At 53.3% G+C, this 21,967-nt stretch overlaps 1 protein-coding gene across 2 annotated transcripts in view; it reads left to right on the top strand.

Annotated features, from left to right (window-relative positions):
- Positions 1-6,736: 6,736 nt before the first annotated feature.
- Positions 6,737-21,967, top strand: part of LOC125643996 (creatine kinase U-type, mitochondrial) — a 29,960-nt gene continuing 14,729 nt past the window's right edge. Inside the window, exons 1-2 of one of the 2 annotated variants that reach the window (XM_048867361.2) lie at positions 6,737-7,088; positions 19,938-20,136. In XM_048867361.2, the coding sequence (XP_048723318.1) occupies positions 6,940-7,088; positions 19,938-20,136 (348 nt within the window). In that variant the 5' untranslated portion in view covers positions 6,737-6,939. Of the gene's footprint in view, positions 7,089-7,490; positions 7,510-19,937; positions 20,137-21,967 lie in introns of those variants that run through there. The other variant, XM_075133287.1, reaches the window with a different exon arrangement.

Raw genomic sequence — 21,967 nt, 5'->3', positions numbered from 1 at the left:
TTTCAAGTGTGGGGGGTCCATTTTAGTTTTGATGGTATTCAACATTTTTATCAATGCTTTGGTACATAAAATCATTGCTGAAAAAATTTGTGAATACCACAAAGCTTGGTGGATTGGTAAACAATAATGGGGACAGGATAGTCATATGGAGCAAACTTGGATTGCTTGGTAAGAAATGCTTCTATTCAAATCAAATGTGTTTTAATACAGCCAAAGGTAAGGTCATACAGAGGTACAGAGAATGCCTGCCATACCTATAGAATGGGGGACTGTATCCTGGAAAGCAGTGTCTCTGAGAAGGATTTAGGGGTCATAATGGACCAGCAGCTGAACATGAGCTCCCAATGCGATGCAGTGGCAAAAACAGATAATGCAATCCTTGGCTATACATCCATAGGACAGGGGGATCATGAATAGGAATGGGGAGGTGACTGTACCTCTATATCAGAGGGGTAGCCGTCTTAGTCTGGATCTGTAAAAGCGGCAAAGAGTCTTGTGGCACCTTATGGACTAACAGACATATTGGAGCATAAGCTTTCGTGGGTGAATACCCACTTCGTCGGCTGCCTCTCTATGGTATTGGTGAGACCAATCCTGGAACACTGCATCCAGTTCTGGTGTGCACACTTTTAAAGTGATATTAAAAATTGGAGAGGGACAATAATATTTGGGGACTGGAAAAAATGCTTTACAATGAGTAACTGAAGGAACTCTGTCTGCTTAGCTTATCAAAAAGAAGATTGAGAAGTGATTTGTTTAGGGTATATGAGTATCTTCACAGGGAGAAAACACCAGATCTTAAAGGTCTCTTTCACCTAGTGAAGAAAGGCATAGCAAGAACCTATGGCTGGAAGCTGAAGCCAGATAAATTCAAATTACAATTAGGTACAGATTTTCAGCAGTGAGGGTGTTTAACTTTTGAAACAAACTACCAGTGAAAGTTGTGGATTCTTTATCTCTTGATGTCCTCACCTCAAGACAGACTGCCTTTCTTATTGTAACTCTTCAGCTATGCAGAGCATAACAATTCCTATGTGCAATAGTCTGCACTGACTATATACATGAACTCTATATATGCTGTCTGCATATATATACTCTAAGGCAGTGGTTCTCAAACCTGTTTGCTTGGGTCCCTCTTCTTTGTGTCTGCAGCTGTTTACGTGCCTTCCCCCTGTTTCCCCGCCCTCCCCCCTCCCCCCCCCGGCGCCAAGTACATATACTGCCAGCCAGCTCTGAAGGCAGAGCAGAGAGCAGCGGCTGCTGGCCAGGCACCCAGCTCTGAAGGCAGAGCAGAGAGCAGCGGCTGCTGGCCAGGCACCCAGCTCTGAAGGCAGAGCCACGCCAGCAGCAGCACAGAAGTAAGGGAGGCAATGTGGAAATTGATATTTCTCATCACTTTTCACAGCAGACTTAGCGTCCCATTGCCACCCTTACTTCTGCACTGCTGCTGCCACCCCAGGGCTGACAGCCGTAGCCCCACTGTCTCCTGGTGAGGGATTAACAGGGGAAGGGAGGAGGAGAGCCCTAGCCCAGGGCACTGGTTGTCAGTCCCGGAGTGACGGTGCTCCAGCAGTCCCCACCTTCTGGGTGTGCACAGCCCTTCTGCATGAGCCCAGCCACCCGGGGCTGACAACCAGCATTCTTCAAAAAAAAAGGGCGGGGCACACAGCTTGCACCTCCCTGGACACATTCCCATGCCTCTCTAGGGAGGCCCACCCCATAGTTTGGCCCGCTGTTCTAAGGCATTATGGTAAAGCTCACTTTGACCTCAGGGGAGTAGGATCAGGCACAAAAGGAACACTACTTGCTCCATCATTTCTGGATGTAAAATGCTGACAATAAGCTATCAGAAATAAGTTAACATTAATTGTTGATGTATTTGACAATAAAGCCACCAAGAGAGTAGTTATGGCGCATGGTTGGTATCCATAACCTTACAATAGTGCCCTGGTCTGCCAAGTTTGTCTCAGAATTAGTTATACCAAGCAATTGTTGATGTTGGTATTTTCCAGGTGACTCTGTAAATACAACTCACCTAATAAAACTGAGTTAATATGACAGAATCTGGGTTTCTATAACAAATGTAATACAGTTGGCAACCTCTTTATTAACTGATAAATAGTGTTCATGATCCTTTAAATATGCATAAAATACTCCAGATAAGAGAACTACCACAGGGCTAAGAGACAACCCCTACCCCAGAGAGGTCACAGCCAAGGTTTGAGACAATATGCAACAGGTGAGGAAACAGACCTAGTGGGAGGAGGGAGGACAAGGTAACAGTAGAGAGAAGGGCATTAGCGGAAGTTAGTAGTTAGAGGCAGTCACCAAACTAACTAGTAAATCCAGATTTTCTCTCTCCTCCATGCTGAGTTTCTCATTAAGGCCAAGCCAAGTTGGCAGCTTTCAGCTCCTACCACACACTTGCACTTGGTGCCAAAGGTCACTGTAACTACGTGACAGCAACCACCTACATGCACCTGCCAACAGGTAAACATGGCTCAGACACACCTTAGAGCAGTGGTTTATCAAGAAATGCAAATAGAAGAACCTAAGCAGAAAGAACCAAGGTCACCGGAACAGAGCAAAGACAGACACGGTTTTGTCTCAGTGCTGACTTTAATTAAGTACAGTAACTAATGCCACTCATATCCTGAAGTTCTGCTCTGTCTTACCCCCATTGTGCATTCTTAATCCAGTGAGAGAGAGAGGATGTTATTTCTGAAAGGCATGTCCCAGATGGGGACCACAGAGAGGAAGAAGGGAAGTGTGATACCTGCAGCTCACGTCTCAGGGGAGAAGGGTCTGGGTGACAGAGGGGGAGGTGTGACCCACTATGGGGCAGGGGGAGAGCCAGACCATAGGGTATGTGTGTAACAGAGAGAGAGAGATGAAGCAGAGGAGAACTCAGGAGAGATAAGAGTGTTGCAGTATTACTCAGCTGGCTGATAAGGTAGCTCCATAAGAGGAATGGATTATTTTGCTTAACACACAAAGATAACTGGACAAGTACGAGGGAGTGTTATGAACCAGGCTCCCACCTTTTGTGTAAGAGACAGAGGTGACATTTGAAATAGATAATTCATTCCCTTATCCAACTGTCCAGCAGCATGGCACACCTTATAAACAGCCACGGGGGTTGGAGAAGAGACGCAGGAGGCTGAGCGTGCCAGGTAGAGGCTCCATTAAAAAGCTTACATGGAGCTTGCAGTCTGAAAAGGAAAGCCACACATGAACCGTAGATGAAAAGACAAGCACACATCTTGTTAATAATTATTTTATTATCATGGTGCCTAGAAGTCCCAGTCACCATCAGGAGGACCTGCTGTGCTGAATACTGCACAAATACAGGGACAGAGAGTCCCTGCCCCAGAGGGCTCCCAGTCTTGTTGGCTGTTTCATACCAATTTTCCCCTAGTCCCAGTCTTGTGACAAGACATAGCTAAGTCCTGGCTCCCTCTTGGAAGCAAATCAGCAGAAAAGGGTGGGAATGTGTAGGAAAGGGGTGAGACCATGGTGAGACCTCCCCTCTGCACTGCCTGTGAAGTGGGGCCAGAGCTCTGGGGAGAAACGTATGCCATTCTAATGGGTGTGCAGCGTGTGCACTCCCCATGCACGCTCACCAGCCCCAGGAGAGACTCAGTGTCCCCATGTTCCCCGAAGAGCCACCATCTCTGCTCTGCCCTCTACATGGACTCACAGACTCCAAGACCTGAAGGGGCCACTGTGATCATCTAGGCTGACCTCCCATATAGCACAGGCCAGAGATCTGCCCCAAAATAAGTCCCTTTGAACCAGAGCATAGATTTAAAACAAAAAACATCCAATTTTGATTTTAAAATAGTCAGTAATGACGAGTCCACCAAAACCCTTGGGAAATTGTTCGAATTGCCCTCCTGGTTAAACATTTACACCTTCTTTCCCCTCTGAATTTGCTCTGTGCAAATTGCAAAATGAACAGTATCAGGCAAAATCTGCCTCCCACGCCTCCAGCCTCCTTTCCCAAGTATCCAGGGCTGAGGTCTCCCATCTTCTTTCTTCCTCCACTCCTTCCAACCACCACCTTGATCCCATTTCTTCCCACCTCCCTCATTTCCCAGGCTCCTAGGAAAACGGCTCAAACGGCCCCACTGCTGGGAGCTGGGCGTGGAGCACAAAGAGCAGGTACTGTCGCAGTGGGGGTTGGGACTGCTGCACAGCTGCAGAAAGAGACTTGGTGCCTGGCACATCTTGGAGTGTGGGGCACAAATCTGGCTGTAAGCTCCCTGATCCATGAACCACCGAGAGCTGACCTGGTCCCGAGGAGCACCACAGAACAGCCTCTGGGCTCCACAGTGTTGGAGCAGAGGGGCATACGCACCCTCCCCCCTTGGTTCACTGCAGTGCAGCGCAGTCTGCCATGGGCCGGGGCGGGTAAGGCCTGTGAGTGCTCCCTGGAGCTCTACAGTGCCAGGACATTCAGAGGGCAAATGTCATTGCACTAAGCCACCTGTATTGCTGCCTGCCTCCATTTTTGTGTGTGCAAATCAAGACACACTGAGCCCATTTTTTAGAAGTGCCAAAGCCCCACAACATTTTGGCCGGTCAATAAGCAGCAATAGACTCAGAAACAGAGCAAATTGCCAGGGCAACTGCAGGGCTGGAAGGAGGCAGGTCCCTGCCTATGGGAAAACTCCACAGCTGCTTATGGTAAAGGAAATGACTGCCGAGGAAGGAGTCCTGTGGACAGGAATCTGGGGGTCACAGTAGATCACAAGTTAAATATGAGTCAACAATGTAACACTATTGCAAAAAAAGCGAACATCATTCTGGGCTGTATTAGCAGGAGCGCTGTAAGCAAGACATGAGAAGTAATTCTTCCGCTCTGCTCCGCGCTGATTGGGCCTTGGCCTGTCTCATTCCAGGAAAGATGTGGACAAAGTGGAGAAAGTCCAGAGAAGAGCAACAAAAATGATTAACGCTCTAGAAGACATGACCTCTGAGGGAAGATTGAAAAAATTGGGTTTGTTTAGTCTGAAGAAGAGAAGATTGAGAGGGGACATGACAACAGTCCTCAAATACATAAAAGGTTGTTACAAGGAGGAGGGAGGAAAATTGTTCTCCTTAACCTCTGAGGACAGGACAAGAAGCAATGGGCTCAAATTGCAGCAAGGGAGGGTTAGGTTGGAGATTAGGAAAAACTCCCTAACTCTCAGGGTGGTTAAACACTGGAATAAATTGCCCAGGGAGGTTGTGGAATCTTCCTCATTGGAGGTTTTTAAGAGCAGGTTGGACAAACACCTGTCAGGGATGGTCTAGATGATACTTAGTCCTGCCAGGAGTGCAGGGGACTGGACTAGATGACCTCTGGAGATCCCTTCCAGGCCTATGATTCTATGTCCCCCCCAAGACTCCTGGCGCAAGGGGGGTGGTTAGCTCAGCCAGCCGCCTGGCTCCCTGGCACGGCTTGCCCAGGGCCTGGCTGGAAAGCGGCTTCTAGGTGTGTTTTATTAGCTCAGTTCTGCGTTTGGACTTTGCTCCGGCCGCCTTCCGCACCTACCCTGCCCCGCAGCACAGACTCCCCAGCCTGCCCTCGCCCAGGGGCAGCTCGGCCCCGCAGTGCGCGAAGCAGGACCAACAGAGCAGGACCAGGCGGGCCGGATGGCGCGAGCCACACGGGCCACGGGGCTCGCCCAGGCTCGCATCCCGCCTCCAGCTCTGACCCTCCCCGCAGCCCCGAGCCAGCCTCCCCCGGCCGCTTCCAGCTCCCGGGCCCGGCTCGCCGGCCAGCCCTGCTGAGCTGTCCACAGCCCGGGTGCTGACCTGGGCGCCCGCACCAGGAAACCGCCGCCGAGCCCTGAGGCGGCCCCCGGCCCTGCAGCGAGAGACCCGGGCCGCGAACATCCCCGGGGCCGCAGGGCTCCTGTCCCCTAACCACCGGCAGGGCAACACTGCAGGGGGCGGGGGGAGGGCAACTCTGTAGGAGCGGGTCACTGCAGGGGGAGGGTAACAAAACGGGGGGGCTCCAGGGGCCGCAGGGAGGGGCTGTGGCGGGGGGTGCAGGGAGCTGTGGCGGAGGGTGCAGGGGGCGCGGCGAGGGGCTGTGGCGGGGGGTGCAGGGGGAGCGGCGAGGGGCTGTGGGGGGGGGATGCAGGCGGCAGAGGCCGGGGGAGCAGCGAGGGGCTGCGGAGGGCGGTGCAATGGTGGGGGCCGTAGGGGGCGCGGGGAGGGGCTGTGGCGGGGGCGGGGGGGAGAGGGCAGTGGCCGGGGCTGCAGGGGGAGCGGGGAGGGGCTGTGGCGGGGGGAGAGGGCAGTGGCCGGGGGCGCGGGGAGGGGCTGTGGGGAGAGGAGTGCTGTGGCCGGGGCCGCAGGGGGAGCGGGGAGGGGCTGTGGGGAGGGGGGTGCAGTGGCCGGGGCCCCAGGGGGAGCGGGGAGGGGCTGTGGGGAGGGGGGTGCAGTGGCCGGGGCCGCAGGGGGAGCGGGGAGGGGCTGTGGGGAGGGGGGTGCAGTGGCCGGGGGGGCGCGGCGAGGGGCTGTGGGGAGGGGGGTGCAGTGGCCGGGGCCGCAGGGGGAGCGGGGAGGGGCTGTGGGGAGGGGGGTGCAGTGGCCGGGGCCCCAGGGGGAGCGGGGAGGGGCTGTGGGGAGGGGGGTGCAGTGGCCGGGGCCCCAGGGGGCGCGGCGAGGGGCTGTGGCTGGGGGGTGCGGGGGGCAGTGGCCGGCACCGCGGGGGTGGGGGGCAGGCCGCCTGTTGCAGGCTGGGGCGGGCAGGCGGGCACGCTGCACTCCTGAGCTCACTGCGGCTCTCTGTAATCTCCTCTCCTGCCCGCCCCCACCCCGCTGCGGAGCGGTGCCTGTTCCCATCACATCCTGCCTCCCTCCCCGTCTCTCTCCCACTCTCCGCGCCCGGCTCCAGCGCTCCCCGGCTGCCTCCCCGAGCTCCAAGCGCCCCGCTCCAGCGGCATGGCTGGCACGTTCGCCCGCGTCCTGTGCGCTCGCAAATCCGCCGGCCTCCTGGCCGTGGTGGGAGCCGGGTCTCTGGCCACCGGATTCCTGCTCACCCAGGACGCGGTCAGCGCTGGCGAGAGGCAGCGGCGCCTCTACCCGCCAAGGTACCGGGCGGGGCTCGCTGCTCGGCCGGGACCCTCCCTGGGCTCGGTGCAAAAGCTAGAGCGGGGCTTCGGTCTCCCAGTGTGGGGAGGGGGCGCCCTTGGAGCCAGGGGGAAGCGCCCTGGGGCGGGTGCGGGGGGCGCAGACGCTTTGGGGGCCGGGCGGGCTGCGCGGCTCTCCGGCCCGTGGGGGTTGGGGTGGGAAGGAGCCCAGCCCGGATCGCCCCCGAGAGGAGCCGGTCCCAGCTGGCCGGGTCCCTGCAGGCAGCGCAGGCTGAGGCTGGCGCCCCGAGCCATCACGTAGCTGCTGCAGATCTCGGGCTGCGCCTCCCCCGGCGGCTGCGGCGGAGAGGGACCAATGTCTGCCCCGGGCCACTCGGGGAATATCCCCAGCCCAGCTCCGCTGCGTCTCCCTCGGGGCAAGGTCGGTGCCGTCCTGGCTCCCGGCCGGGAAAGCTCCGGGCCGGGATGCTCAGGAGGAGCGCGTGGGGCCGGGGATCACCTGCTGATCCGGATGAAAGCGCCTGGACCCCGGGCGCTGAGCCCTGCCCGCAGAACGCAGCAGGCGGGCCGGCTTTGCGGCTGCGGCTCCCGGCGCCCTGCTTCCTCCCCCCGCGGAGCCGCGCTGTGCCCCGGGCAGGCCGGGCAGCGCAGGCGGGAGCGCACCTGGAGCCGGACGGGACGGGGCGGCTCTCCTCCCCCGGCGCCTGCTGGCTGGCTGGCTGGGTCACCCGCCGGCTCCGGGCCTGGCCCTGCCCTCGCCTGCCCAGCGCACAGGGGCCGGGCGGGTGGCTGCGGCCCTGCGCCAGGGGCAGGGTCTGGCGGGCGCTGGGGACGCTCTGCGGGGAGGCTGGATCGCCGTGTGGGGGCTCGGCTCTGGCTGGAGGTTGCCTTGGCTGGAAAGCTCCTGGAGTGCGAGCAGGGGGCTGGAGTCCTGGCGGGCAGCAGCTGCAGGGGGCTGGAACCGTTTGTACTGTGGGGGGCTGAGAGCCATTGAACCAAACGGTAACCCTGTGGGATGGAACCACTGCAAGCCAGGGGGTGTAGCAGCCTCCCAGCACCCTCATTCCAGCACCTATGGGTGCTAGTGATTGGGGCAGGGGATGGGCCTGCGATTCCCCCCCCCCCTTCCACCTCAAGGTCTGCGGGTTACATCCCGGGTCCTGTGACCTTGGGCAAGGGAGTTTTCTGTGCCTTGGAGCTAAGAGCACCTCCTGCCTCAGCACAGGCCTCCTCCCTGCAGGCTCTGGCTGAGCCCACCGGGCTGCAGCAAGGTCTGTCCATGTTTCATGCTCTCAGGGCCCCTGGAGCAGCCCCTGGCCCTGGGAGTGGCCCTGGGGAGGGCTGGGCTGGGCCTTAGCTCCCAGGGAGCTGGAGCCGGGCTCTGAAGAAGCTGTGAGCTTTACCCTTGGGGGAGGACATTTCACAGGCTGGGCGTGGAGGTGGCAGGCAGCCTTCGACTCTTTGAGGGTTAGAATAGGTGATCCCTGGGTCTCTTTTAACCCTCTGGCTCTAGGCTGGTCGCTGGGGCATGGGCACTATACATACTTTGAAAGGCACAGACCCTGAGACAGCATGGGAAAGGCCCCATAGCTGGACAGAGCAGCCATGAGTTATCCACAGGGCTCACTGCTAGGGTGACCAGATGCCCCAACATTAGGGGCTGTCTTATATAGGCAACTATACTCCCCCCCAAAGTATCCTGCTTTTCCACACTTGCTATCCGGTCACCCAGATCATCCTATGCCTGGCATGTGTGCTCCTGGCCCGGCTTGCTTTCCCAAGAACCCTCTCCCCACCCTCACCCCTGCCCTCAGTAACTGGCCCGAGTGCTCCCACCCAAATCTCTGCCCCCTACCACCTCCAGCATGTCCGGGCTGTGTTTGGGGCCACTAGGGAAAGACATGAGTGATGGGTTGTGATGGGTGCTACCCATGGGAGCCCGCTGTGGTCAATCAGGGTGAACTGTAAACAGAATGGGGCAGACAAACCCCAGACGCTGGTGGATATTCCAATACTTAGATAGCACCTCCCTGGTTAATCAGACGTCCAAACAACGCAGTTCCCTTAAAGTATCCAGCCTCAGGCCTCCATCCAGACACACATGTCAGATATGATGGTGATCACTGAAAATCTTATTTCATCATATAAAAGAAACGGTTCTCCTGACCCCAAAGGACCAAGCCCCAGACCCAGGTCAAATGATAACTTAGATCTTACCCCAAATACACACTTATAGTCAATTCTTATTAACTAAACTAACATTTATTTAAAAAGAAAAGAGAGAGAGTGTTGGTTAAAAGATCAATATACAGACAGACTTGAATTCAATTCTTGAGGTTCAGATACATGGCAGAGATCAGCTTGTCATTGCCAAAAGTCCTTTTAGAAATAGTCCATAGGTTACAGTCCAATGTCCATATTAAGGGTGACTCCAGTCAGTGACTGGGGATCTCAATCCTTATGGCTTAAGGTTCCCCCTCTTGAAACCCAAAGCAGATCTGAGATGAAGAAGGATCTTCTTCATCTCAGGTTTTTATACATTTCCAAATCTGCAAGGTTTTTATACATTTCCTGCAGCCTTTTGGCCTGAGAAAACAATCGGCTTCACTTTCCTTCTCCCAAACATCCTGGCAATTAGCACAGGGTCATTTATCCATTAAACAGTTAAGACACAGGTTACCACAACCTTCAAAGAAAGAAAAGGAGTACTTGTGGCACCTTAGAGACTAACCAATTTATTTGAGCATGAGCTTTCGTGAGCTACAGCTTGTCACGGAGTCCCTGGGCGATGCTCTGGAACTGCTCCCCATGAAGTCAGTCAGGACTCTGGGGTAGTCGCCTTTCTGTGAGCAGCCTGTCTTCAGGACACACAGCTCACCCAGCTTCCACCTTCCTGGGTCTGACCTCGGAGCATTCAGCATCCTCTGCCTCTCCGTGCGCTTCCCACAGCGAGTCCGCTCAGGCGGGGCTCCTGGGGAAGCCAGAGGGTCCTGCACCCCCACTTCGCAGTCAGACGTGACTCTCAGCCAGCCAGTAAAACAGAAGGTTTATTAGACGACAGGAACATGGTCTAAAACAGAGCTTGTAGGTGCAGAGAACGGGACCCCTCAGCTGGGTCCATTTTGGGGGGCAGTGAGCCAGACAACCCCGTCTGCCCTTCACTCCATGTCCCAGCCAGCCCCCAGCTGAAACTCCCTCCAGCCCCTCCTCCTCTGGGCTTTGTTCCTTTCCCGGGCCAGGTGGTCACCTGATTCCTTTGTTCTCCAACCCTTCAGCTCTCACCTTGCAGGGGGGGAAGGGCCCAGGCCATTAGTTGCTAGGAAACAGGGTGTCGGCCATTCTCTGTGTCCAGACTCCTGCACACACCTGCCCTCGAGGGCTCTGCAATGATCATACACCCTTACTCCACCCCCTAGATACTTAAGAACTGCATAGGGGAAACTGAGGCACCCCCACACTATTCAGAGGAAACATTAAGAACAGTCCCACTTCGTCACATCTCTCCCCCCTTCGAGATCGAACTGAGCGGGGTCACTTTAGCCGGTGACCTGGGGAAGTTTGAAGCCACCAACGTTCCCATGGATGCCCCAGCATCTCTCCCATTCCTTGGTAGGAGTTACACCAGGCCCTTCCAGTTTCACGCCCTCCCTTAGGTCAGGGCCGCATGTGGGAAGGTTTATGCAGCCCATGCCCTTTGGCCACCCCAAGAATGTCTCCCCATTGACCATCACCTTCTGCTCCCACTGGAGGTCCGGGGGGCCTGGCCCCAGGAAACTCCACACAGACATATAGGTTGGGGTCAGGAGTGGGAGCCTGTCCACATCCCCAACCATCTGGCTGACGGAGTCTATGGCCTTGGGACCCAGCAAGGGAGCTAGACACCGGGGATTTTCCGCAGGGTCCCCTTGGTTCAAATCGCCAGCCTGCTCAAAGGCAGTGAGGTGGGCATCCACACACACCCCCTCCTTAACCAGGGGCAGCAATTTAGTCTCGAGGTTCCCTGCGGAACTGGCCCCCCGGGATCTATCCCCACTCACCCCGGGGAGGTCCCCTAGGCCTCTCCGCTCCCCCACCGCCAGTTCATCCTGCTGCTGCTTCTGCAGCTCTTTCTCGGGCTCTCGCTGTCTCCCACGGTCCTCTTGCTCTCTCAGACTCAGCTCCAATCCCGTCCGTCTCGATCCCCCGATGGGGAACCCGATCGTGAAGACCCTCGTCTGGTCGGGGACAGGAGTCTTGGCGATGCCTGGCTCCCGCTTCAGCTGCTCCCAGATCCTGCTATAGCCCCAGTTGGGGTCAGGAATCTGTTCCTTAGAGCGGTCATCCTCCTCCAGCTGCACGATTAACTCTGCTTTGGTGAACTTTCCAACGTTCAACCCTCTCTTTTTGCACAGGGTTACAATGTCCTTCTTAAGGAGACAGTGACAGGCCATCACTCCGCTCCTCCCAAGTTGTTGTGGATTCACAGGCCCGTGTGTTCTCAGCTCCCCACGGTTTCCAGGGAGAACCCCTAGTGTGCCAGCCCTTCTCGAGGTCACCACCTCTTTGCCAGGGTCGAGCTGCAGACTCCTCCGCCCCTTGGACTGCTCGCTGCAATCCCCAGGGGAACCCTGTTACTGCACAGTCCTTCTCGCTGGTCACACACTCCCAGGGGTTAACCGCCCCCCGAAACCGCTCCTCTCTGAGCCTTCAGCAGGCCTGGTCCTCGGCAATCCCCCTTCGTGTTACTGCTCCCCAGTCACTTACTGCAGGAAGCACCATCCACGGGGTGCAGTACATCCCACCGCTGCCACCAGTTGTCACGGAGTCCCTGGGCGATGCTCTGGAACTGCTCCCCATGAAGTCAGTCAGGACTCTGGGGTAGTCGCCTTTCTGTGAGCAGCCTGTCTTCAGGACACACAGCTCACCCAGCTTCCACCTTCCTGGGTCTGACCTCGGAGCATTCGGCATCCTCTGCCCCTCCGTGCGCTTTCCCCCAGCGAGTCCGCTCAGGCGGGGCTCCTGGGGAAGCCAGAGGGTCCTGCACCCCCACTTCGCAGTCAGACGTGACTCTCACCCAGCCAGTAAAACAGAAGGTTTATTAGACGACAGGAACATGGTCTAAAACAGAGCTTGTAGGTGCAGAGAACGGGACCCCTCAGCTGGGTCCATTTTGGGGGGCAGTGAGCCAGACAACCCCGTCTGCCCTTCACTCCATGTCCCAGCCAGCCCCCAACTGAAACTCCCTCCAGCCCCTCCTCCTCTGGGCTTTGTTCCTTTCCCGGGCCAGGTGGTCACCTGATTCCTTTGTTCTCCAACCCTTCAGCTCTCACCTTGCAGGGGGGGAAGGGCCCAGGCCATTAGTTGCTAGGAAACAGGGTGTCGGCCATTCTCTGTGTCCAGACTCCTGCACACACCTGCCCTCGAGGGCTCTGCAATGATCATACACCCTTACTCCACCCCCTAGATACTTAAGAACTGCATAGGGGAAACTGAGGCACCCCCACACTATTCAGAGGAAACATTAAGAACAGTCCCACTTCGTCACACAGCTCACTTCATCAGATACATCTGATGAAGTGAGCTGTAGCTCACGAAAGCTCATGCTCAAATAAATTGGTTAGTCTCTAAGGTGCCACACGTACTCCTTTTCTTTTTGCGAATACAGACTAACACGGCTGTTCCTCTGAAACCTTCAAAGAGACATACAGACAATAATACTATGTCACTCAAGTGTCTTCCTAAATGTTAATATTCCTTTTTTGATCTTTGAATCAAAGCTACAGCCATCGACAAGACTTGTTTGCTGACATCACAAGACCTGAGCAAACATCTACTCTTCTGTCTCTAACAATGCAGACTTGCATTTCAAAGCTCTATTCATTTCCATCTCTTCCTAACCAGTCTCTAAAGTTCGGCCATGGGTCAGGTCAGTCTGGGAGTTAATTAACTCTTTCTGGCCCTGTCACCTTTCAATGAGATATTAAATTACACTCATAACGTCACAGGGGTTCATTCTAATGTAGGAGGACTAAAGCAATGCAACGAAACACTGCCTGCTGACTCAAGAGCACAAGTACCAACCTCAGGGCAGGCTGTTAGGAACCAGGGCACAAACTCCAGACTGGCAGTGATTTCCGTACAGTACTTAGATTGCACCAGCTAATTACCAAATGTAAACCCCTGAGGCACTGTGACAGTAGCAGCCGTGTTAGTCTGTATCCGCAAAAAGAACAGGAGTCCTTGTGGCACCTTAGAGACTAACCAATTTGTTTGAGCATGAGCTTTCATGGGCTAGAGCCCACTTCATCGGATACATAGAATGGAACATATAGTAAGAAGATATAAGTACTCCCGTTCTTTTTGAGCAATATTCTGGTTACCCAAGTCCCAAAGGACCAGTCACTTACCCCAGGTCAGTTGCACCTTAGATCTTACACCAAAGACAACACTTGTAGTCAATCCCATACAGATTTACTAAATAGAAAAAGGAAATCAGAGCATTATTTACAAAGTTAAAGCAAGCAAACAGACAAATGAGTTAGTCTTGGTTTCTAGAGGTAATAGAAGCTTCTATAATCAGTCAGCTCTATTTGTCCTTTAGGGCTAACCCAACCTAAGTGGCTTGGGATCTCTTGCTTTTGCCTCAAGGCAACCCCCACACACACATATTCCAAGCAGCAGGGATAATCAGTTCCTTCTTTTTAGGGGTTGTGTTCTCCTCTTCCCACATGCTTTCAGCTGCAAAGCTCAGTTGATGGGAGGAGTCTCTTGCTTGATGCATTTTCACCGAGAGGAGGCAGAACCATGACAAAAGTCTTTTGTCCTCTTGTTGAAGGTCCATAGGGAACTTCCAGCTGCAACAAGCCACAAGAGTCCATCTGGTATCACTCAACCTTTCCTGTTGGGAAGGTCATAACACCTTCTGTTGAAGCTCAGCCCTTCACCCTAATTAACATCTCTCTGCTCCGTGGGGATTGACACACAGAGGCCCCAACATTATAAGAACTTATTGGACATTGTGTTTTGCCATATGATTTTTCCAACAGCTGTCTGGACAGGTAGAGTCCCCCATTACTACCAGGCCTTGTGTTTGGGATATTTCTGTTATTTGTTCCAGAAATGCCTCATCCACCTCCTCTTCCTGATTTGGTGGTGCACAGTACACCCCTACCACAACGTCACGCTTATTTAACCCCTTTTTACACAGCTGATCTACCTCCCACCTCTTTCTGGATCTTAGAAAAAGTGTATATGCTTGATGTACAATGCAACACCTCCTCCCTTTTTACCCACCTGTCCTTCCTGAACAAGCTATACCCCTTTATACCAATCTTCCAGTCATAAGACTTATCCCATCAAGTCTCTGTGATGCTAATTAAATCATAAGCTAAATGATGTACTAATACTTCCAGTTTTTTCCCCATACTTCTTTCATTTGCATATAGACATCTAAGATGTTGAGCAGATTCCCTTACTGATTTCTTTCTTGATGCTTCTGTTGTAATTTCCCATACCCTCCACCCCACCCCAACATTCAACCCTCTCTTACAGTCATCTTTTTTATAGGCTTTTGTCATCTGTCCCCTTTGAACCTAGTTTACAGCCCTCCTTACTAACTTGCTAGTTGGTGCCTCTTGGTCTGCTGAGAAGAGGTGGGGTGCACCTGACCTTCCTTCCAGACCTGCATCCCATTGTCAAGGAAGTCAAAGCTGTCCCATCAACACTATCTGCATAGCCAAGCATTCATCTCCAGGAAGTGCATTTCCCTGCCTGGGCCCTTACCCTCAGCTGGAAGGATGGACATGAACACAGCCTGTGCCCCTTTGCTCTGGCCCCCAGAGCCCTGTAGTCACTACTGATCTGCTCAGGGTTTGTCCAATTGGAAGACCCAGACTCGCAGTGTGGCTGTGCAGCAAGGCTTATGAGCATTCATGTGATACTTTTGGAACTGTTAAATATTATGCTCATTGCTGGCTGAATTATGTGCCTCTTTATCTGTCAAAGAAAGGACAAAATCTTGCACCAGTTAGGGCACAAAAGTGACTGATCTCTGTAGACTACAATCACCTGGCTTTGGATAATATTCAGAGGCTTTCATTTTGGCTATTTCAGACCAAAGGATTAAAGTGGTATTATTCAAAGCCACTTCTTCATTTGAAAGCATTTTGTCAGGCTCACTCACCAGAAAAAAAGTCATCCAAATGTTTTGTAGATAAAGTTCCTTCTTCAGATTATAGCATCTTGGGTAGCACCAGCTAACGTTATTGTGCTGCATAAAACAATGGTGGACTTGCCTTGTCCATGCTGTGCCTGGACTGAAATTGCAGAACCATATATAGTGTTTCTCACCTTGCCTGTGGTGAGATGGCAAGATGTTTCCACATCTGAGGGAAGTAGGGCTTTATACCTTTGAAGGCGCTTAGACATGAGTTTTGTTGTACATAAGATCATTGTCTCTCTTCAATCAGCTCAGAAAATGCCATATCACAAGTTGACTATTGTTGCAGCGTAACTGGATGGTTTTGCTTTATGATTAGTTTTACTAAAGTAGGAAGAAAGTCATGGTGAGTGATTTGATTGCTAAGGATGCAGTTTGTCTTTCCCAGATATTCTGAGCAACATGTCACCAGCTCCTCTCAGATTGTTCTCTCAAATGTTTCTATTTTATGAAGTTTGCCCTTGTGGGTTTCTCTCCGGCAAAGCACTGCAACAGGACCAGTTGCTGGAGGATGTGCTTGCTCAGGTGGCTATAGAAGTGGGTGAACAGGTTGCTCTCTGACCAGATTCAGAATTTGTCTTTCCTGGGTTCAGTACAACTCTGACATGTGCCAAATTCAACTTCCTTGTGTGTTTCTGAAAGCACCCCCCAGGAGAGAGCATTGAGAGAGCAGGAGAGAGCACATCATCTAAACTAGAAAACTCATCCAGCAGCCACCAGTAGAATTCACTTCTCCTGCTTTCTGCTGCTGGCATCACCAAATTCTGACGAGCACTGGTGGCTTTTGACAGTTTTGCCTTCTTTTCATTTTCTTGACAGATAACACATATTCAAAGTTTGTGAAGAGTCTCTCTCTTTGATGTAAGCTTTAAGGGGCTTGTATCCTCTATGTCTTCATATATTATAACTTCCCTGTTGAGGTAGAAGTCCCAGAGTATATTGTTATATTTCATTTTGTACAATATACAGATCTAAATTAGCACAAACCTGTATGTTAGTATCCAACTTGCTGTTTTTGTTTAGTTACCACTTTGTTCCAAGTGCAATATGCAGCTGTGAATTGTCATCTCCAACCCTAATGCTGACCTGTGCATAAAAGTATCACTGAATTACAAAGCTAGTTTCTAGAATATTTCAAAGGCTAGTATTGCATGTATAGGCAATTACAAACTAAAACCTTTTGCCAGGCAGACTAGATGTTATTTTGAATGGAGCAAAGCTTACAGCTGGAGAAGATTACATTAGAGAAGTTCATGTACATTTACATCTACCCACTACGCAGTACAAACTAAGAGCATGTAATCTACAGCTACTGGTTCACAATATTCAGTGTGACACTGATCTGGTCAGCAAATTTCAGCTGAAAAACATAGAAAACTATTGTAATCACTCGTGAGATCCTTTGACAATTACAAATATGTGATGTGAAAATATTTCATGTTAGTATATTGCAAAATGTTGATATTCACCACTTTTGCCACGTGCTAAACAGCTTAATTTCTGAGAAAAAAACTTGTTGATGGAAAACCAACACAAATCTTTTGATACATTGTTTGGTAGTATTGACCCAAACCCCGTATTAAGGTTTTGAAACTGACCAGTAATAACGGCAGTCACAATCACGTTGCAGTGTCTCTGCAACTGTGCAAAAAATGACTTTCATTTTGGGTACCATTGTTTCACCTCACCTACAGGCTTATGCCACCACTTGACAGCTCCACATCATACCTCATCGAAACATACATAACAGAAGCTTTCTAATGATCTATGATGGGAGGGGGGTGTACATGAAATTCCAGAAATAAGGTCCTTTGTTGAGAATTGCCCCATACCTATTGGCTTGGCCTTGCCTTGAACAGGACCCCAAAGGCTCAGAGACCACAAGCCAAAGTACAAGAACCCAATATGTATTATGGCTGAAAAGGAGATTTAACACAATCTCCTGATTTGAGGGAGTGAGTCAAGATTGTTTGGGGCAGGCAACCCTGCAAAGGTCAAATGGGGGTCCCCCCAGTATTCAGCAGCCAGTAACTGGAGCACCAGATGCCATGATGCTTTCTCCTAGGAGATTGACAGTATCATGACCCGCTTCGTACAGGAGTGCTCTGTGGCTGTGACGGACAGACAGTACACAATGAACAGGTGCCAGCAGGGGGCTCAGGAGGAGTGCTTGGCACAATCCTTGGGTTTTGTAGGACCAATCAAAACTTGTGCCCTGCAGATGGTTTCCTTCGGCAGCTCTTTACAAGTGGAGCCCTTAACACCTTACAAGAAGCTGTATTCTGCTGAAATGTCCAGCCCCAGCTGGAGCTGCTCAGCCAGCGCTGCAGACACTGAAAGGGCTGGGGGCTCCCCGCTCTTCCCCTGGGGAATCTGCCCAGCTAGAATTCACAGTGTCATGGGGAAGAGGCTGTCGATGCACACCTGGGACCAGCAGCATGTGTCCATGACAAGGTGCGTCAGGTTGTACATGGGGCAATAGCTAGCTTGTGGCAGAGGGCAAACACCAGTGTGAGGAACACTGGAACGAGCCAGGCTATGCTGCAGGGTGGGGCATGCTCTCCTTGGAGCTGAGGTGGTCTGGACCAGCTTTACTCCTGCCAGCCCCTACTCCTGCCAGCTTGAGGCAGTATGGGGAGGAAAGAGCGCTCAGCCTGGAGCAGACTGGATTTAGTCCCCCTATGGAGCAGTCAGCCTGTGGCCAGTGGTGTCTGCTCAGAGCAGTCAGCAGAAGCTGTCCCTCCCTTTCTCCCCACTCTGGATTCAGAGAAGCTGCAGGGCCTTGCCTAGCCAGAGGGCCCACTGTTCCCATGGAGGCGAGAGAGGCAGACACATTCCTGGGGCCCCACAGTGGAGGCGACTGCACTCACAGCGCTGTGCGTTGTATTGCATGCCGGGTGGGGGAGGCAGCAACAGAAGGGGACTGTGACTGCTACAAATACCCCTGCCCCAAGGGCAGCGCCTGTGCTGAACTGCAGCATGCTGCTCCCGAACACCAGGAACCTACCTCAGCGGGCCAATGTCTGCTGAGCTCTGGCCCCCCAGCATCCAGCTCCCACCCAGCTTCCCTCCAATAGCCTGACGAGGCAGCCCTCGTGGGGCTAGAACACACTGTTTGCAGTGGGGCTCACCGGTCACCTCTGTGTGTATTTTCCTAGGAATGGGAATGCTCTGGGTACCTCTGTCACCCCCTGACTAGGATCAGAGCACCTACAATGGGGGCTGGGGACAGGGTATGCTCTCCAGGACGGAGACTGGCCCCGGGACCCACAGCAGCCGCTGTCTAGCACTGAAAGACTCATGCCAAGCCTTTCGCCCTTTTGTCTGAGCTAACAGGTGCTTGTCTCAGATTGCCCCATTAGCAGGAGGAAGGGTTCAGCTCACAGAGGCTGTGGCCAGGTGCCCTCCCTGCCAAGCCCCCAGTGAACACAGGAAAAGCACAAAGCTTCTCTAAGCCGAGAATGAGGTCAGGAGAAGAACTCTTGTTAAGCTGATTAAAAGTAAGCGTCTCCCTAATGCAATAAACTGCACCATTGGGAGCAGTTCTTGACAGCTGCAGATTGGGGTCACTGGCTCCTTCTCTGTCCTTCTGCGCGTCCCTTCCTTCCTGTCCAGACACCAGCAGCCAAGGTAACACCAATGAAGAAGCCAAGGGGTGCAGGGACCCACGGGGCAGTGGCTCACAGATCTATCCCTATTAGGAACAATCCATGTGCTTGACCCTGTACAAAACACACAGGATGTGGGGCCAGATTTTCAAAAGCCGTGGATGGCTAAAGACGCAGACGGGGGCTAGTGGGCTTGTGGAGAGCAGGCTGGACACCTAATTCTATTGACTGGAAGAGAAGAAAATATGGATCTGAGGAGAAATAAACCAGAATGGAAGCTCCCATATTCTTAAAGCCTTCAGAAAACCTGGGCTGGGTTCTCCTGCCAGAGCAGCCCCAGCCCCCTCTTTGCCCATTCTCCTCACTCCTGCCCTGCAGCCCTCCACTAGCCCAGCCTGGGCTCCCCTTTTCTTGCCACATGGATGGTGACTGGAAAGACGTTTATTCTGTTTTGCACCAGCAGCGAGCTCAGCGCTGTGTGGGACGGGGAACACAGCCTCCACCCAGAGGTGCTTACACGGGGCAGGCCAGGGAGGAGATGGTTGTGTTTGCGCCTGGTGGAAGTGACTGGGGAGTAGGGGCTGAGCAGAGAGGGGTGGAGTCCAGCACCTCAGTGCAGGGAGGCAATTCCTGGCATGGGGCAGTGCAGGGGACGAGGGGCAAGAGTCACTGTGGAGTGTAGGAGAGAGTGAGGTGGAGCAAGGCCAGAGGAGGTAGCAATGGGACTGGAGCTGGAGGGAGGTGAGAGGAAGCCAGTGCCTTGCCTGGGGCCAGAGACGGAGATCCTTGGCATTCACATATGGGAAGCCACAAGCTTGCTGCTTCAGCTAGGCTCCCATCAGTCTGCAGGGGCCAGTAGTGATCTTGGCCGACGTGGTATTCCCGCCACTGCGGCCTCCTCTCCACTGGGGGTGGAGGACGTGGAAAGCCGAGAGGGAGCAGATCCCAGTGCCCTGACACACGAGCAGGACACACTGAAATCCAAAAAGGCCAGTGCTCCAGCCCAGAGGGTTAAACATTCCCCATATTCTGTTCTCCCCACAGCGCCGAATATCCAGATCTCCGGAAACACAACAACTGCATGGCAAGTAACCTGACCCCTGCCATCTACGCCCAGCTCTGTGATAAAACCACCCCCAACAGCTGGACCCTGGACCAGTGCATCCAGACAGGCGTGGACAATCCTGGGCACCCCTTCATTAAGACTGTGGGCATGGTAGCAGGTGATGAAGAGTCCTACGAGGTGAGCAGCTGCCAGAGCTGCAGAGCAACTCAAAAGCGTCGCATAATAATCTTAGCAGCACAAAAACCCCCAGCCTCAGCCAGACAGCATCTCACGCCCCCAGCACTCACGAGCCCTGCACCATCACCCGTAGCTTGAACATGCATCTCCTTGGCCTCACCACACTGTGACCTCTTACCGTCAGACATTTACCTGATGGAGAATAGCATCTGCAGGGACATGGGCTCCTAGCCCTCCTGCTTTAAGGGCCCAGGAGTCACCAGCTGGGGTCAGGATGACCTGCCCATCTCCAGAAAAACACTGCACAAGCAGGTGCATTATGGGACATCTGATCCTTCCGGACACACCCCAGCACTGGGCACTCTAAGGGACCCGATGGGGCTCAAGAGGCGGGGCGGGGGGAGAGGGGAGGGATTCCAGCCCCTTAACGTGGAGTCCAGTAGTGAGCTGGACGGGCCATTGGCTGCTCCTTCAAGTGGTTCCTGGTTTATTAGAATCTGAGGAACTTGTTCTAAACTAGAGGCATGTCTGCCTTGTTGAACATTAACCTGTACCAACCACTGATGCTGGCCAAAGGGCAGGACAGAGGTATTCACATGTGCTCCTTCCCTGCCCTATATTCTGACCCCATAAACCCTCCCCACATCCACACTCACACAGGGCTTCCCTTTCCTGCCCTACATTCTGACCCCATAAACCCTCTCCACACCCACACCCACACAGGGCTTCCCTTCATTCTGACCCCATAACTACCACCACCCCCTGGTCACCACACATGGCTTCCCCCTTTTCCCCCACTCCAGTCACCACGTGGGGCTTCTCTCCCCCACCCCAGTCACCACACAGGACTTCCCTTCATTCTAAACCCATAACCCCCGCCCCAGTCACCACATGGGGCTTCCCCCCCAGCCCCAGTCACCACACAGGGCTTCCCTTCATTCAAACCCCATAACCCCTGCTCCAGTCACCACATGGGGCTTCCCCCCCAGCCCCAGTCACCACACAGGGCTTCCCTTCATTCAAACCCCATAACCACCGCCCCGCCCCAGTTACCACACGGGGTTCCCTATACTCTGACCCCATGAAGAAGTGTGGCCTCACCGGGTGCACCCCCTGATGGCTGGGTGTGGCACAGCTGTTCTGGTTCCTTGAGTGGCTCTGATTCTGTGATGGATCACAAACTAAATGTGAGTCACGAATATGATGAAGTTGAAAATAAGCTAATACCATTCTGGGGTGTATTAACAGCAGTGTTGTATGTAAGACATGGGAGGTAATTGTTCCGCTCTGGTGAGGCCCCAGCTGGCGCACTGTGTCCACTTCTGGGCACCACATCTAGGAAAGATGTGGACAAATTGGAGAGACTCCAGAGGAGAGCAACAAAAATGATAAATTTCAGAGTAACAGCCGTGTTAGTCTGTATTCGCAAAAAGAAAAGGAGTACTTGTGGCACCTTAGAGACTAACCAATTTATTTGAGCATGAGCTTTCGTGAGCTACAGCTCACTTCATCGGATGCATACCGTGGAAACTGCAGCAGACTTTATATATACACAGAGAATATGAAACAATACCTCCTCCCACCCCACTGTCCTGCTGGTAATAGCTTATCTAAAGTGATCATCAGGTGGGCCATTTCCAGCACAAATCCAGGTTTTCTCACCCTCCACCCCCCCCCCACAAATTCACTCTCCTGCTGGTGCTAGCTCATCCAAAGTGACAACTCTTTACATAATCAAGTCGGGCTATTTCCTGCATAAATCCAGGTTTTCTCACATCCCCCCCACCCCCATACACACACAAACTCACTCTCCTGCTGGTAATAGCTCATC

This window comes from Caretta caretta, chromosome 10 (assembly GCF_965140235.1).
Source record: "Caretta caretta isolate rCarCar2 chromosome 10, rCarCar1.hap1, whole genome shotgun sequence".
NCBI lineage: Eukaryota > Metazoa > Chordata > Testudines > Cheloniidae > Caretta > Caretta caretta.
Note: the sequence above shows the minus strand (reverse complement) of the source record. Positions and strands in the feature narration are given on the sequence as shown.